Genomic DNA, 16,061 nt, shown 5'->3' with positions numbered 1-16,061 from the left:
TGTTCGCCAAGATGGCAGTTTCTGGGAGGGGCAGTATAAAATCAAATAAAGCTACTTTGCTGGAAGTATTCTGCATTTTTGATAACTACTGTTGATCAAAGTGTCTAGGGATGTATGCGGGCAACCAATGATTCCTTAGTGGAATATTGATCCTAGCTCTCATCCACTAGTGGTAATTTGAAAGCACAAATGCAAAGAACAGGCAAGGCTTGCTACAGTTGAAAGGACTGTTCTGTTAATTGTGGCTGGACAGATATCATGGATGCTTTTAGACTGATCCCACATTGAACAGGAGGTTGGACTAGATGACCTGTATGGACCCTTCCAACTCTATGATTGTGAGGAAAAATGTAATGATGGAAAAGTACAATTGTGTTGATTCCATAATATTGTAAAGTGTTTTCTTATTAAAGGGCTGCGTGATGCAGTATGAGTAACCTTCAGTACTCAAAAACATATTGAGAATGCTCCTGAAACTTTCAGTTTAGAGCCAGTGTGGTATAATGGTTATAATTTTAGACTAATTCTGATCCCTTCCTTGCATTGAAGATGACTTTTGACCTTGTATCAGTAACTTTTTCTCAATTTAAAGATGAAAGGAGCTTTGTATATGCCTCTCAGAATTCCTTTTGAGGGAAGGATGGCATAACAATGCAATGATAGATTCTTTGCTTTTAAAGCATTGATACTGCCTTTCCACCAATCATGTGCAAGATGGGGTGCAAAAATAAAAATTAATAATTCCATATACACGGTGCTCAGATATGGGTACTGTTTACCAGTCATACAAGCAGAAACAGAAGGTACACTTATAACTTATCCAGTTAGTGAAGTGTGGCCCACTTGTAAACACCCTCCCCCCCCCCAACCCTGGCATTCAAGACTCAATGTGAAAGAAATGTGTCTTTGGTGATAAAAGCAGGCGCATGCTAGTATTTGGAATTAATACTAAGAACTGTTGCTTCACCAGCCTGTTGTCCTCAACCTTGCATTACACTCAACACTTCAATCTTACAGTGTGAAAAAGATACTCACTGTTACCTCCAAAAGCCCACAAATTTCTGAGCTTGAATACTAAAACGTTCTGCCTCCCTTTTTGGCAACTCCAGGCTACTGGTCATCTCTCTTTCTCTTCCTTCTTCTCTCTTTAGCAGTTAGAAGTTGATAGCTAGTTTATAGAAAGTATAGCCTTTGGTCTACTTCAGTAAATACCTCACATTCACCTTTTGTTCAGCCAGTGAATCTTTTCCCATGTGCATTTTTGTGTTATGCACAATATTTTGAAAATACATTTGATACTTCAGAAGAATGATATAGTTAATTTTTCTGCAAGTATAAGGTAAAATTGTGAAGAAAGCCTCGTGTAACTTTACTGTGTTATCCTGGGAGTGTCCTGCTACTGCTTATATATAATATAAACTTTATATAGGGACTGGCCAGGTGAGGATGAAGCAGCCTGCTTGCTGAGAAGCTTTTGTGGCTTCTGGCAGGAGTGTGGCATGTGAGCAACAGGGGGCCCACAGTCACTGCAATTTCTAAGTTCATGAGTGTTCTCCCTCACTCTCACTCCCCTTCTGCAACTACTTCTGTTGCACAGCCTAGCTATGCATGCGGCTTAATATGTTTTCACATCAAGAAGGATACTGCAGGGGAGAGGTCACCCCTTGATTTGTCTGTGATGGTGTTGAAGGGATGCTGTGACAAGAGGTGACAAGCAGCAGTGCATGAGCAGCTAATGAAATAAGAAGTAGCAGTCCAGGAGTACCAAATTGAAATGAAAGTGCCATAAAACTGATCAACCCTGTGTATGTGAGAAAGTAAAAATTAGGGTTATGACAAGATTTTGTGTATAGTCGTATAGCCATTTTAAATATTGAATTGCTGGATTGTTTGCCCTTGAGGCATTATTTATACATTGGTCTCCTGGTACTGATGCTAACAAAATCTGAAATGGAACTGCAGGGCACCTATGAAAAAGGGGGGGGGGGCTAATTTGGAGAACTTCTGGAATGTCTGTATGGATTTTTTCCTTTTGGGCAGGTTTACTGCTGATCTGGGAATGGCTTAAACTAGCTTGGTATAGTGCAGTGGTTCTCAACCTGTGGGTCATGACCCCATTTGGGGTTGCTTGGCCCCTTCCTCGGGGTTGCCAGGTGGCAGGCGTCAGAGGCATGCAGAGGAGAGTGGCGATGGTGGGCGGAGCTGGAAGCTGGCGGCGGGCAAAGGCAACGGAGCCATGGAAATGGCTGCCTCCACGCCGCTTCAATTTTGTGCGCGTTTGCGCACGCACCTGTGCACATGTACCCCACCCGTGTGTGTGTGTGCGCGCACTATGTGCGCACTCATACGTTGAGGATGCCACTACATCAAGGTCGGGTTGAGAACCATTGGTATAGTGTTAGGGTGAACTAGGATCTGGGAGACTAGTGTCCTTTCTGCACAGTCTTTATTTTCTCTTAAGTCGGGTGAAAATAAGAGAGTTTGACTGCCAAGCACATTTCTTCCCACAAACTATAACATGTACACATTTTTACAGCAAACAGTTATTGATTTATTATTGTATGGCATGTATGTAATGAACCATGGAGATTTGGCAGCCAGGCAAGAGATTTTCAAATGTGGTTTGCCATTACCTGTCCATTCATTATAACCCTAGTTTTCCTTGGAGGGTTGGCTGACCCTGCTTTGATTCCAAGATCTGATGAGATTAGGTGTGTTGGCACAGTGTATACTAGATAAGGAAGAAGCAGTTTTCCCTTTTTACACGATTGATTTGTGTTTTCTTCAGATTTCATATACAACAATTAAATTTACTGCCAGAATACCAATTTAAGTCAAATACACTTTTGTGTTTAGCATGTATCTCTCTCAGTTAAGAATTTCCACTTTATGTAACATTGTGAAACATCTGACCATAGTTTCGAGGGTGTAACATAATTCAAAGCAAACTTATGCTAATTCTTTAAATGCTGGCTGAAGGGAATCAGCAATATCATCTTCCATACATTATGGCTGAAGAAGCTGTAAAGTATATACAGGCTTTGTTGTCAATGCATGGGTCACGTCAGAGGTATGTGTATAAGTGAGAAGATTGATCCTGATGCTCTTAGAAATAGTTGGATTTTTAAAGACTTGGCTCAGTAACTAAACTTGAAAAAACTAAACTATGTATAGATAATAATAGATAATAAAGTATAATTGTTCATATCCCTTAAGGATAACATTTCTGAATTGTGTTAAGTGAGAAGGCACAAGACCTAAATGCTCTTAAATTGTTCCTGCATATTTAAGCACTCTAATAATTGAGTGAACTAGCTCCCTCAGGTTGCCCCATTTTGGCAGCATGCTTAGAAAAATGGTTGTACAACTTTGTACCCAAAGTATAGCCAGTTATGACTTCGTTGGGTTTCTGTCAACAAATGGCATCCAGGATAGAAAATCAGTTAACAGTGCAATATTTGCTAGAAGTATATGGTTAGGTTAAGTTGTGTTCATCTTCTTGACATTTTGGCTGCTGCTTTGTGTTCTAAAATTCAGTACTGATTGAATGCTGTGGATTGGATACTGTGGTCAACTAGTGTCTTAACTCAAACTATACAGAAGTGGCTAAAATTTTGAGATATGAATGAAAACATTCTCAGTTGTAATTTTGAATATGCTTTTAAGTTCTCAGACCACCAAATATGTTAGAATAATACTGAACTGTTTTATAGGGCTGTTGACAGATTAGCAACAAAGAAATGTATGTATGCACGTTTTGAAGAAATAATTAATTCTAAGTACTATCCTCGCACAGTAATGCCAAAGAGTGAATTACAGTGATGTGTACAATTTCTCACAAGAGATTAATCTGCTGAATAAGTTATAAGCAGTAGTACTAATTGTTTAGTTGGGATCTATGCCTTGTGGTTTTTAACCATTAGTTTTTAATAGAAAAATGTACACAACTATAGGGCTTAATCTCAATTGACACAGATCAGAAATGGTGTTCATTGCTAAGGCTAATTAGTTTTGATCGCCAATATCGCAAATAGAAAACAAATATACTGAAATGTTGACTAGCAAGAAAAATACCTTGCATAGGTATTATTCGTGTAATTGAGTACCTTCAAAGAAAGTTCTCTGAGGCATTATGTATGCTAAGACAGTGGTCCCCAACCTTTATTAGGCTGGGGACCGGCAGGGCATCGGGCCGCGCCCGCGGGGACCACGCCCGCGCGGGCCACGCCCACGCCCACGTTTCGGGCCGCGCCCGTGAGCCGCGCCTGCGGATCGGGCCGCGCCCGTGAGTCACACCCGCTGATCGGGCCGCGCCCGCGAGCCACGCCCGCGGATCGGCCTGCGCGGTCACGGCCTGCACGGGCGCGGCCCGGCCCTGATTCCCTCTCCCCGCCTTCCTGCAGTAAGAAGCTTCCCGGGCCGCAAGCTTACGGCCTGGGAAGTTTTTTACTGCGGGGGGGGGCGGGGAGAGGGAGCCGCGGCCCGGCGCCATGGCCTTTGCGGCCCGGCGCCGGGCCGCAGCCCACAGGTTGGGGACCACTGTGCTAAGATACCACTTCTTTTCAGACTAAGATGCTGCTAGCTGTTTCATATATCCTGTGTTAACACTTTTTTTTTATTTCTTTGCAGAAAGTGGAGCTGTTCCAAAAAAGAAGGATCCACTGACTCAGACTAGTAACTCACTCCCTCGTCCAAAGTCTGTAGCTAAGCCTGGATCTGTGGGCCTTTCAGGGCACCAAAGGACACCTAGTTGTAGTGGAATATCCAATTTCCCTGTGCCCAGACAAGGACCAGCTCCAGCTACTTCAGCTCAGAAGGTAAGGAAGTTGCCTTCAAGCACACCATAGTGAGAATTGGCTGTTCTTTTTTAGTTGCAAAGTTGCAATTCAGAATTGAGGAATTGTCTGATACCTTTCTGTTACTCAAAGGCTTTCATTCTAAAGTATTTTCTAGACAGGCCACTTCTGTTAAGGGCACTGCTGCATCTATTACTCTAGTTTGGTAATTGGCAAAATGGAACCAGTCTGATTGTCTCAGTTTATATTGCTGCTCCCGTGTGGTAGTGGGAGCTAGTTTCAGTAATATTACATACTAGGGGCAAAGCCCGTTGTATCCAAGAATACAACGGGCGCTAGAGCTAGGCAGTGGAAAGAGGAAGAAGAGGTGTTGTCCAGTCTGTTTACAAACACCTTTTCCCTTTGTCTCCCCACAGTACTCAACCTGTGAGGTATGTGGGGCTGTGAGAGGTCTGAAGAACTGGGAATGGGCTGCAGTCCCACCTCCAAACCTCCAGGAATATTTCCAACCCAGGGGTAGCTAACCTCCAGGTGGAGCCTGGAGAGCTCCTGGAATTACAGCTCACCTGCAGAGTATAAAGATCAGCTCCCCAGGCAGAAAGGGCTACTTTGGAGAGGGTTGTGGTAGAGAAGAAATATTTAAGGCCTCCCGCACAGGTTGTTGTTGTTGAATTGAGAGACTTGAGGCCTACTGCACAGGGTTGTTGTACAGATGAAACAGGAGACAAAAAAAATAGTTTCATCTGCAGAATAACGCTGTGCAGTGGCCTCAAATCTGCAGAGAATTGCAAAGAAGAAAGACACATGGCTTGGCTGTGTCTAATCCCCGGTCAGAGCAGCATTTTAAGTGAGAAGGGGCTTTTCTGTGGCCTCCCCATCAGGCAACTGTTTGGCAGAAGGGGAAAGTCCCCCCCCCTCAAAAGGAAGGCCCTCAGTCTCCCCTGTGTTGCTCTTGGAAAGGCCTCCCTCCCCTCAGTCAGGGGCTGTCAGAGGCTCCTTCGCAGCAGGCCTGAAGGGGGGGGAGGAGGGGGAGAACTCTGCAGCCTCCTGCCAGCTCTGTCAGGGTTCTGAGGCAATTTACAGTTGGACATGACAGTCAGGACAGCCTTGGGGCGAAAAGGGCTGGGCCAGCCTGTCCAAGCCTCTGTTCTCATCCCCCTTGGCAGCCCTGCTGACCTCCTCTCCCTACGGTGGTCAGGAGCAGACTGGCAGCCAGACTGGGCTGGGTGAATGGAATTTTGGTCTGTCCTGGTGAGGGGCCAATTGGAAGGCGCTTCGCGCGCCTCCCCATTGGCTGCTTGGTCCTTGAGTGGCACTCGGAGGGGCGAATCAGGAGCCGCTTTGCAGCTCCTGATTTGCCCCTCTGAGTTTTTATCACAGACAGAGCCCGCCCTAACTCCTCCCCAATAGCCCTTAGGGCTTTATTTAACCACAGGAGCGGTTAAAGATACTTGCTAACAGCTGCTTGCAGCTTGTTTCAGAGTTTCCTCATTTCATCTTAAAATGTGGATGCAGATTGCAGGACTAATTTAATCAAGGACTACAGCAAGACATCAGTCTAGTCTGACCTCCAGTGTTAATCGTCATTCTTTTCTGCAACTTTATTTCACATTTCTTGCAAATTTTTAATTAACTGCAAAAATAAAGAATGCTGGCAAGAGATCTCAGGCATTCTGGACTTGCTATAATATTTTGTGCCGATTGGGATTTCCAAATGCTTCCTGACCGAGTTACTAGACCTACCAAAGTCTAGTTACCAATCACATACTCTTCAACATGATTAGTGACATGAATGGAAGGTGCTTCTGGTGATGGGTTTTGCTCTGCACTCCTTTTCCTGGCCATAGAAATCCATCAGACCCAGTTTCAATAAGGTACCAAACACAGGTGTAGAAAACTCCCACTCCCCTTTCTTTTGCATCACTGGACACCTTGGCGTAATAAGTGTGACGGATCAAGTCCAAAGGGGGGCAGTTTCTCCCAGTCTTTCTTTCTCACTCCAGCTCCCCTGTAGCTGTGTTTTGTTTGTGGGTTTTTTTTCCTTCCTTGCCGTGACCTTAGCAATGCCTTTTGTGAGTTTCAGGGATTTCTCGTGAGAAGGGAAAGGCCATGGAAGATTAGTCACTGTTCTCATCTTCTGTTCACACAGGAACAGAATCCAAGTTGGATTAAAAACAACACAGCATTCCCCACAACAGCTGGAAACTGTTGCAGATAAAGGGACACAATTGCAGGTTGATTAATACTTGGGGAGGAAATCCACTTACTTTAATGGGATGGTGTGTCATGTCCTGGCACTGTTTGAGTTCAGCTTACCTTGGTTATCAGCCAGAATTGCAGTCTTGACTGCCATAGCTGGTGATTGTAAAGTGCAAGCCCAAATTGCTGAGGACCCTCATCCTCCCACAACTAACATGCCACTTTTTCAATTCCTGTTCAGATAAATTTATTACAATAATAATACTTCAGTTGAAGATCATTGATGAATGTACATTACAAAAACTGAAACTGTTTGATCACATCAACATCACTCATCCCCACCCTAGTACATACTAGTTTTTAGACTACTAGTTGTGATTATGCTAGACAATTTTAGGTTGCAGCCATAATACCAAGCACTGATGGTATACTCTGTGTGAGCACTGGGGCTACTAAAAGTATGTCCGTCACTGCTTGAAGAGCCACTCATGAAACTTGTGACCTCATAAAAAGTGTCCTGTGATGGTGCGCAAGTGAGATGCACAACCATAGCTTTTCATACAGCATGTTTAGAATGAATTCCTCAGTTTTCTAATTGTCGGTTTCCTTCTATCAGAGTCTTCCGCAAGTGGGTGAAGACTTTTGATTCATGTGGCATACCCCAATAATAGTTACTGACCCTTCTCCTTGGTTCAGGTGTTATTTGGTTATATGCTTTTATTTAATTATTTTATAATTTTAAATGCATTTTTAATGGTTCAATTTTTTTTTAATGCTTGCCACTTTGGGGACCCTGCTTGGGTGGAAAGGCAACATATAAATGCTTTAAATAAAATAATCAATGCTGCACATTTGGAAATCATTGTTTCCTCAGGCTACCCCAAAAAACAATAGATCCAACAAGCCTTCTACTCCTACAACTGCTGTACGAAAAAAGAAAGATGTGAAGATTTTTAGAAATGTGGATAGTAATCTTGCTAATCTTATTCTCAATGAAATTGTAGACAGGTAAGTAATAGAGACGTTTATTATCAGGATTTGATTGAAAAGGACCCGCTGGGGCCTACATTTCTAAAGAGGCGCGATGCACCATTCACAATTCACTTTACTTCTGGGTAGAATTCTTGGTAGAATTTCCACCAGTTAGGGATAGTTAAATCATTCCCAGATCTTTGCTGCCAGAATGTGTATGGCAGAGAAAGTCCTGCATCTGTTCCAGGAAGACCCTGGCAAGTTCTTTGTCGTTTGCAAGGCAACTGCCTCTCTGATCTCATCCTTAGAGTGTGTGCTAACCAGTGAGGGAATGTGACAGTTCTGCCCTTAGCCCAGCAGGCCACCTGCACTCCCTGCTCTGGTCCACAGCCCCTGAGCAAGTGAGAGAGGCACAGCCCTGCTCCAAATTCAGGGATGAAGTTAGAGAACCCATTTTTCCCAGTTAAAATTTCTCTGTGTTCCCCAGCTCCCTCTTCACTGGGGTTCAGAGCCTTCCCTCTGTTAGGCCACTACCACATACTAATACCCCCCCTCCCCAGTTTGATAGTAGAAATATTCAAATGGATTGCTTTCCTACTGTGATCCAGGGTAGATAGGGAATCAAGGAAACTGCTCTTAAAACCATCTTTATTCTACTGGCAGAATTCTAGAGAAAAAAACAGATAAGAGGACTAGGGTGCAGACTGATGGAATAAATGAATCAGGAAGATTGCATCTACTTGACCTTCTAAATCTTAAGCATCTGATTGCCCCTCCCTGTTGGGAGATTGAAAGGGTATATATGTAAAGAGGATGCCATCCCTTGAATTGCCGTAGTTCCACTGCAGTCATTCACACACATGTTCATAGAAGGAACAGATCATTTTCTGTTCTCCCAGTGGAGTCCATGTTTTAATTTCTGGCTATGAAATGAAGCCTATTTGGCAAGATGAGATTTCTCAACTTTGGTGCAAAACATATACACTGATTTGTCTATAAATGTAAACCTATGTTCTGTCATCCATAACAGGGGAAACTTGACATAGATAGAATGTTATACAGATGAGATCGCCCCTAAACGTCCTCTCTGCCCTCGACTCAAACGGGCTCCCTGGTACACCGGGGAGCTACGGGAGAAGAAAAGGGAAGTGAGACGACTGGAGCGAGTGTGGCGGAAGACTCGCGATGAAGCTACGAGAACATCTTATCGCACGCTTATGAGGGCGTATGAGATGGCGGTGAAAGTGGCAAAACGTGAATTTTTTGCCACGGAAATCGCGTCCGCAAGCTCTCGCCCGGCCCAATTATTTAGGGTAGTTAGATCCCTTACCGCCCTTGAGGGGCGCCAAAATAATAGCAAATTGGAACTCGGCCATGAGGCATTTGCGAGCTATTTTGCGGACAAAATCTCGTCTCTCCGCCACGATCTTCCCGCCACAGTTAATACAGTAAACAAACTGGAGGCCTGTTGGCCGCCTTTGGAGGTGACGTTTGATGGCTTCAGACGGCTCTCTTTATCCGAAGTGGACAAGTTGCTAGGCTCGGTTAGGGCGACCACTTGCCCCCTTGACCCCTGTCCATCATGGCTCCTCAAAGGAGGCGGCCAGAAGATAGGAGGCCAGCTCAGGGACATTATCAACCTCTCCCTAGAGTCCGGGGAGTTCCCTGAGCAGCTGAAGGGGGCAGTGGTTCACTCTCTCCTGAAGAAATCTACGCTGGATCCGCGGGACCCCGCCAGCTATCGCCCAGTGTTGCACTTGGCGTTCCTGGGCAAGATGGTTGAAAGGGCCGCGGCAGACCAGCTCCTGGCATTCTTGGAAGAAACTTCGGCATTCGATCCATATCAGTCTGGCTTTCGACCTGGCCACGGGGTGGAGACTGTGCTGGTCGCCCTGTTGGATGACCTCCGTCGCCAGCTGGATAAGGGCGGGTCGGCAGTGCTGGTTCTTCTGGACCTGTCGGCCGCTTTTGACATCGTGGACCACGAGCTGTTGGTCCACCGCCTTGCCGGCACGGGGATATGGGGCACAGCGTTACGCTGGATACGCTCCTTTCTCCAGGACCGGACCCAGAGGGTTGCAGTGGGAGATGAGTTCTCGCGTTCCTATAGACTCCCTTGTGGGGTCCCTCAGGGTGCGGTCCTCTCCCCCACATTATTCAACATCTTTATGCGCCCTCTGGCCCAGCTGGTACGGAGTTTTGGACTGGGTTGCCACCAGTACGCTGATGACACCCAGCTCTATCTCCTCATGGACGGCCGCCCGGACTCCCCCCCCGGAACCATTCGCCAGATGTTTGGAAGCAGTGACAGAATGGTTCGAGCAGAGTCGCCTGAAACTCAACCCCTCCAAGACAGAGGTCCTGTGGCTGGGATGTAGGGGGCAGGACCAGGAAGCGCGCTTACCCACCCTGGCAGGGACGCAACTCACCATCACGTCCCAGGCCAGGAACTTGGGTGTGGCCATTGATGCCTCCCTGACTTTGGAGGCGCAGGTCAAAAAAGTAGCAGGCCAGGCGTTTTTCCACCTTCGCCAGGCCCGACTATTAGCGCCCTACCTGTCCCCCGAACACATAGCCACAGTGATCCATGCAACGGTCACCTCCAGAATAGATTTCTGTAACTCGCTCTACGCGGGCCTTCCCTTGTCCTTGATCCGGAAACTTCAGCTAGTGCAAAACGCAGCTGCTAGGGTCCTCACTGGCACATCTTGGAGGGCCCACATCCAGCCAGTGCTGAGGCAGCTGCACTGGTTGCCAATTGCTGCCCGGATCCGGTTCAAGGTTCTGGTTCTAACCTTCAAGGCTTTACGCGAGTTGGGACCTGAGGGACCACCTATCGCCCTATGCCCCTCGCAGGGCCTTGCGCTCTGCGGGTGAAAACCTGTTGGTCGTTCCCGGCCCTAGGGAAGCACACCTGGCCACAACCAGGGCCAGGGCCTTTTCAGTCCTGGCCCCGACCTGGTGGAATGAGCTCCCAGGAGAGCTGCGGGCCCTGCGGGATCTTTCAACGTTCCGCAGGGCCTGCAAGACGGAGCTCTTCCGCCAGGTTTATGGTTGAGGCCGGGGCTGATAATAGATCTATGCCTCCCCCGGGGACTCGGGTTCTGGACCCGAAGCAAAACATCATCAGGACCTCCTCTCCACCCGCTAGTAGTGGGAGGGAGGGGGGGGGGAGTTGAGCTGCCATTCTTGCCATGCCGGCAATATTGGCAATGTTATTATTGTTTTATGGGGTTTTACTGGGGATTTGCGATATTGTTACCCGCCATGAGCCGCAAGGGAGTGGCGGGCTATAAATCTAATAATAATAATAATAATAATGTTTTTTGTAATGTCTATTCCAAACACAAATAGATAAGAGTATTAGGAGCAGAATATACAGAATGCAGGAAACATGCCCTGCCTTTTCACATGAAATCAAATTTTGGTTAGATAAGATCCTCACAATATTAGCCTTTCTTGGAACTAAATGGCCAAAAGATGGACATTTCACAAAAGGAGTAGCTCTTTGAATTATTATAAAGGAAAAGCTAACCAGATTTCTTCTACGGAAGTAGTTTTATTTCCTGTGTTAGTTTAAAGTAGAATTGTATTTGGACTATAAGCATCAGGCTGTTCCAGGAATTGGAGTATATTTTTATATAAATTGTGGGTTTCATGATTTTGATTTCTTAAAAATTGCAGAGTTGAGAGGCATGAAACTATCCAGCTGCATTCTTGAGAAATGAGATGGCTATTCTTATACTAATTGGTATTCTTTATCTGTTAGTGGGCCATCTGTCAAATTTGATGATATTGCCGGGCAGGAGCTAGCAAAGCAGGCACTGCAAGAAATTGTTATTCTTCCATCTCTTAGACCTGAAGTAAGCAATCTGTTTTCTCTGTTTTCATGTTAGCCCTGAAAATCTTGCATTCTGCAGTAAACTGTATTCTATCTCAACACCATTCATTCACAGCCTGGGGTACATTCATGTACCATTTGTAATCCAAATTACTTCCTGAGAAACTTGTTGGGTTTTTTTTTACATATGGAGTTTTCCTAATAATTGGTAATAAGAATCACTGTTCTTTTCCATTGCTGCCCATTTAGGTTGATAGTAATTATGACCATGACTGTGTGCTCTATGGTGTGTGTGTTTCCAAGTAGTACCTAACTACATGTTGCTAATTAGACTTGAAATGACCCCTCCCAATTTTTTCTTGAGAACCTAGTCCTCAGTATTCTAATTTAACCGCTACAAAACATTGGCTGTCAGATGAGCCATGTTTGTTAATAATTAAATTTGTTTTGTCCTTCCTTTCCTTTTCATTGATATGTACTGCATTGCTCTTTTCTCCCTTCCCCTTCTGTTCCATAATTGGAATGGGAATAGGTAGGTCATAGGATGGGTTGACTGGTTGGTCTACATTCCATGTCTGTATCTTAAACAGCAGAGTGTTAAATGTATGCTGATAAGTTGCCAGTTTATATGATGTGGCACAACATAAGTTAATTCTACCATATTGTCAGTTGTTTACAGGGCTCAGGGCTCCTGCACGTGGATTGTTGTTGTTTGGCCCGCCAGGAAATGGGAAGACAATGCTGGTGAGGAAAACCCTGTTTCAACAGCAAATCCATACAGTTGTTTTATGTTATTGTGAGAAATTGACATTGTCTAATCTCTTTAAAATAGGAGCATATTTTAATGTTGGACAGTTACAACTTGCTGGAAACATGTTATGTTAGAGCTTCAGCATGACTTGCTATGAGAGCACTTCATGTGTTTACCATAAATGTTTCGTGGAAAGTGCATTGGCAACTACTGATAAATCAGGCAAATCATATTTCTATCTCCCAAAGTTGTCCAAAATAGAAAGGAACCATGAGACTTTCTTCTGCATATCTAAAGCTACATATGGTATTCAGAGGAGAAAAAGTAACCATGTGCTTCTGGAGCATGGAGCTCTTAAATTTAGGACTTGAAATTAATTTACATTGTATTACTATGCAGCTTTTTTCTTTCCCTTATATTATGATTCTATGAATTCTATGATTCTTCTATTCTATATTGGAAATGAACTGCATAACTTCATGAAAATGCTTTCTTTAGGCATGCTTTCAGTATTTGGCCATGTTGAAAAGGCACATGCACAAAATATTGTATTAAGATGCTTTTGATCATATTTGGCAGATCAGAAATGCAATGTTTTCTGCTAAATTTGTGTTCTGAAATAATAAAACAACTAGAAAGTAAAATGGACCCCCTCCCTTCATAAATCCATGTTCACAATTACAATAAAAGATATGATATTGTGGTACCTATTTCAGAAACTAATAGCCTTTAAGCAGTTGTTGGAGGGGGGAATGTTATCTTTAATTCTTTGTAGCTATTGTTGAAAGGTTTGAGAAATGGAACACCTGTAAATTTAGCTTTGTGCTACCTGCAATGAAATAAAATGTCAACAAAGTAGCAATATTTTGAATTTTATTTAGTGACATTCTACTGTTCAGTGGTACATATTTGTAGAAAGCATACTGTAAATTGTAGTATAATATTGCTCCAGTTTGTTTGTTTCCCTCTTTTTAGGCCAAAGCAGTGGCTGCAGAATCTAATGCAACTTTTTTTAATATAAGTGCAGCAAGTCTGACATCAAAATATGTAAGTTCATTGCTTATTCTGGCTGTGCACTTAAGAAAACATCTTTGGAGCTCTTGATTTAGTGTGTTCTGTTGGAGGAATATTTACACGAGGCTTTGCTGTAGTAGAAATTGTTGCATTCCTTTAATGCTAAGAGTCTTTACTTCTGAGTTTGCTTTGAGTTTGTTGTCTGGAGCTGCAGCCTTGGGGGTCTGGGACTTTGTGAACAAAAATAAGAGCAGATCATTCTGGGTCCTTAAATAAAGGCCTGTTGGAGCCCAATGGAAACATGTTGAGATATGAAATAAAGTACAATGTATGTACGGGTCTGTCTTCAATGTGAGCTGCTTTGGAGACAGTAACAACTCAGTATAAACATCTTAAAGCACAGCGTTAAATAAAGGCTAAACATCTGGGCCTTTTCTTAATTTACACAACTACCCACTTCATTATTTTTTATCCTAAAAGTAATGATCAGCTTTATACTACTTGAATACTTAACACTTGAAAGTAGCCCATATATGCTACCATATATGCTGTTCTGAACTCTCTGCTAAAGTAGAGGATTAAGGAACCAATATGTCATGGCAATAGATTTACCCTTCACAAACCTTACAAGCTGGATACTGTAGAAGTTTCTGCTGAGACAGTTAGATAATTAGTTTTCTGTTGTGGGATTACTGATGAAAGGATCCATTTTGCATTCATTCTGTTACACTGTTGCTTCTGCTACAAAACTGGGAAAACCTTTTAAAACCAGAAATTATAGGAAGATGAGTGTGCACAACTTTGACTAGGAGCTGCTTACCATTGGATCACTTTGGAAGAGGAGGGCTGAATCATGGTGGTGCTGCATACCCATTCTCCCTTTTCCCATTTATGTTGTATACTGGCAGACGTTCAGGTAGAAATGAGAAAGAATAACCCACTTGCATCATTTGTCTGTCTCACGTATCCCTATCTTTAACTGCATGGCCTGCAAAGAAGCTTTAGAAGGCAAGAAGAATGACAAGGAGAACAGATCTCTCAGACACTGCACCCTTTTCTTTTTCAGAATCAGCAAATAGAGGAAAATATTTTCTGCCTCCTCTACCCCTTTTGCCACTCTGTGGGGAATTGCTGTAAGAAGTATGTGTGAGATCTTTGGCTGCTTCTGAGCACAACTTGTTTGGCACCTGGAGTATTCCTTTTAAGCGCTTTTGCTGTGACTTAAAAGAGAAATGCACACTAACTGCAGTCAGAGCTTCTGTGTGAAAGCTCTGCCAGCAGCCAGTGGAAGGGGGCAGACCCTAATGCCACTTTCAGTATGGTGGATGTTGTACTCCATTATTTTCTTACATTTTTAGCTGTTTAACAAGACTTTTTTCTTTATGCAGCTCAGCTATAAACCATAATTCAGCCATTGAAGGGAAGGGGAACTGCTGGGCAGTGGAGTTGCCAGGCATGAGGTTGTGCTGCTAGGGTTACATGAGAAAGAACAATCCACGTGCATAGCCTGACAAACAGCAAGAAGTTGAGGAAGTAAAGACTTGAAAGGGAGTGTGCCATTGGCAACAATGTGATGTTACTTTAGGGGAAAACCCTGATGTCACACCTCTTTGGGAATTGCTGGAAACACTATGGTAAAACCATAGTTTACAGGGATTCCTAGAGAGGACTAACTTCTGGGTTTTCTGACAAGTGATATGCTATCATGAGTACTGTGGTTAGGAAATACCTTGGTCAGGTCTACAAGATTGGTGTGTGTGTGTGTGTATGTATATGTATGTGGGGGGAGGGGGAGTCAGTAACCTGGCAATATCCTTACCAGGTCAGCAGCTGTGCAGACATTGGCTGATTCCACCAAAATAATTTGCTTTGGAATTGATGTTAGGACGCTGTGCTTTTCTGCTTCCCCGCAACATTGTGGTAAACTCATGTACCTCCTGAGACTTTCTCAGGTCTTTTCCAAACCTGCTTTGCTGTCAAATTTTGGAAAAACTGCAACGAAGCCTAGATGGCTTCTGTATGGTGCAAGAGTTTGGGTTTTTCCATTCCCAGCATCCATTTCTCCTGTCCTTGTCTCTGCTGTGGCTATTTCCTCCCCTACCACAAAGGGGGCTTTTTAAAATCAACAATTGGATATTGTTATGTTACAATAATCTGTGTATTGGCTTTTCTAAATTCTCGTTTTAATTTTATAAAAAGTAAGTCCCCAGTCCCTCCACAATGGCAGAATTCTCAAGCCTCTTAAAGCCCTGAACCACTTCTGCACTATGGTACTTGTGCCATGTCTGGTTGTGGCAGCCTTTAACAATGAGTAGTCTGCTTGTAGAGGGGAGGGTCCTAAGTCTCCTTGAAAGCATATTTAAGGTCTCATTTCACCTTCAGCTTTTGCTGGACCAACATCCATGATACACAGTTGGTTCTGACTGAAGTAACTTGATTCCTACCTTGACATCTGGACTTCAGCCTTGAGCAGGATCGCCACCTATGG

The 16,061-nt window shown here is 43.9% G+C and overlaps 1 protein-coding gene across 4 annotated transcripts in view; it reads left to right on the top strand.

Moving 5' to 3' along the window:
• Positions 1 to 16,061, top strand: part of SPAST (spastin) — a 52,652-nt gene that overhangs the window by 12,626 nt on the left and 23,965 nt on the right. For all 4 annotated transcript variants that reach the window (XM_077344242.1, XM_077344239.1, XM_077344240.1 and 1 more), the window contains 5 exons: positions 4,630 to 4,817; positions 7,870 to 8,003; positions 11,737 to 11,830; positions 12,478 to 12,552; positions 13,535 to 13,606. In XM_077344242.1, coding sequence (XP_077200357.1) covers positions 4,630 to 4,817; positions 7,870 to 8,003; positions 11,737 to 11,830; positions 12,478 to 12,552; positions 13,535 to 13,606 — 563 coding nt within the window. The remainder of the gene's footprint in view (positions 1 to 4,629; positions 4,818 to 7,869; positions 8,004 to 11,736; positions 11,831 to 12,477; positions 12,553 to 13,534; positions 13,607 to 16,061) is intronic.

This window comes from Paroedura picta, chromosome 1 (genome assembly GCF_049243985.1).
Source record: "Paroedura picta isolate Pp20150507F chromosome 1, Ppicta_v3.0, whole genome shotgun sequence".
Classification (NCBI taxonomy): Eukaryota; Metazoa; Chordata; class Lepidosauria; order Squamata; family Gekkonidae; genus Paroedura; species Paroedura picta.
The sequence above is the reverse complement of the archived record's forward strand: the minus strand, read 5'-3'. Positions and strand labels throughout refer to the sequence as shown.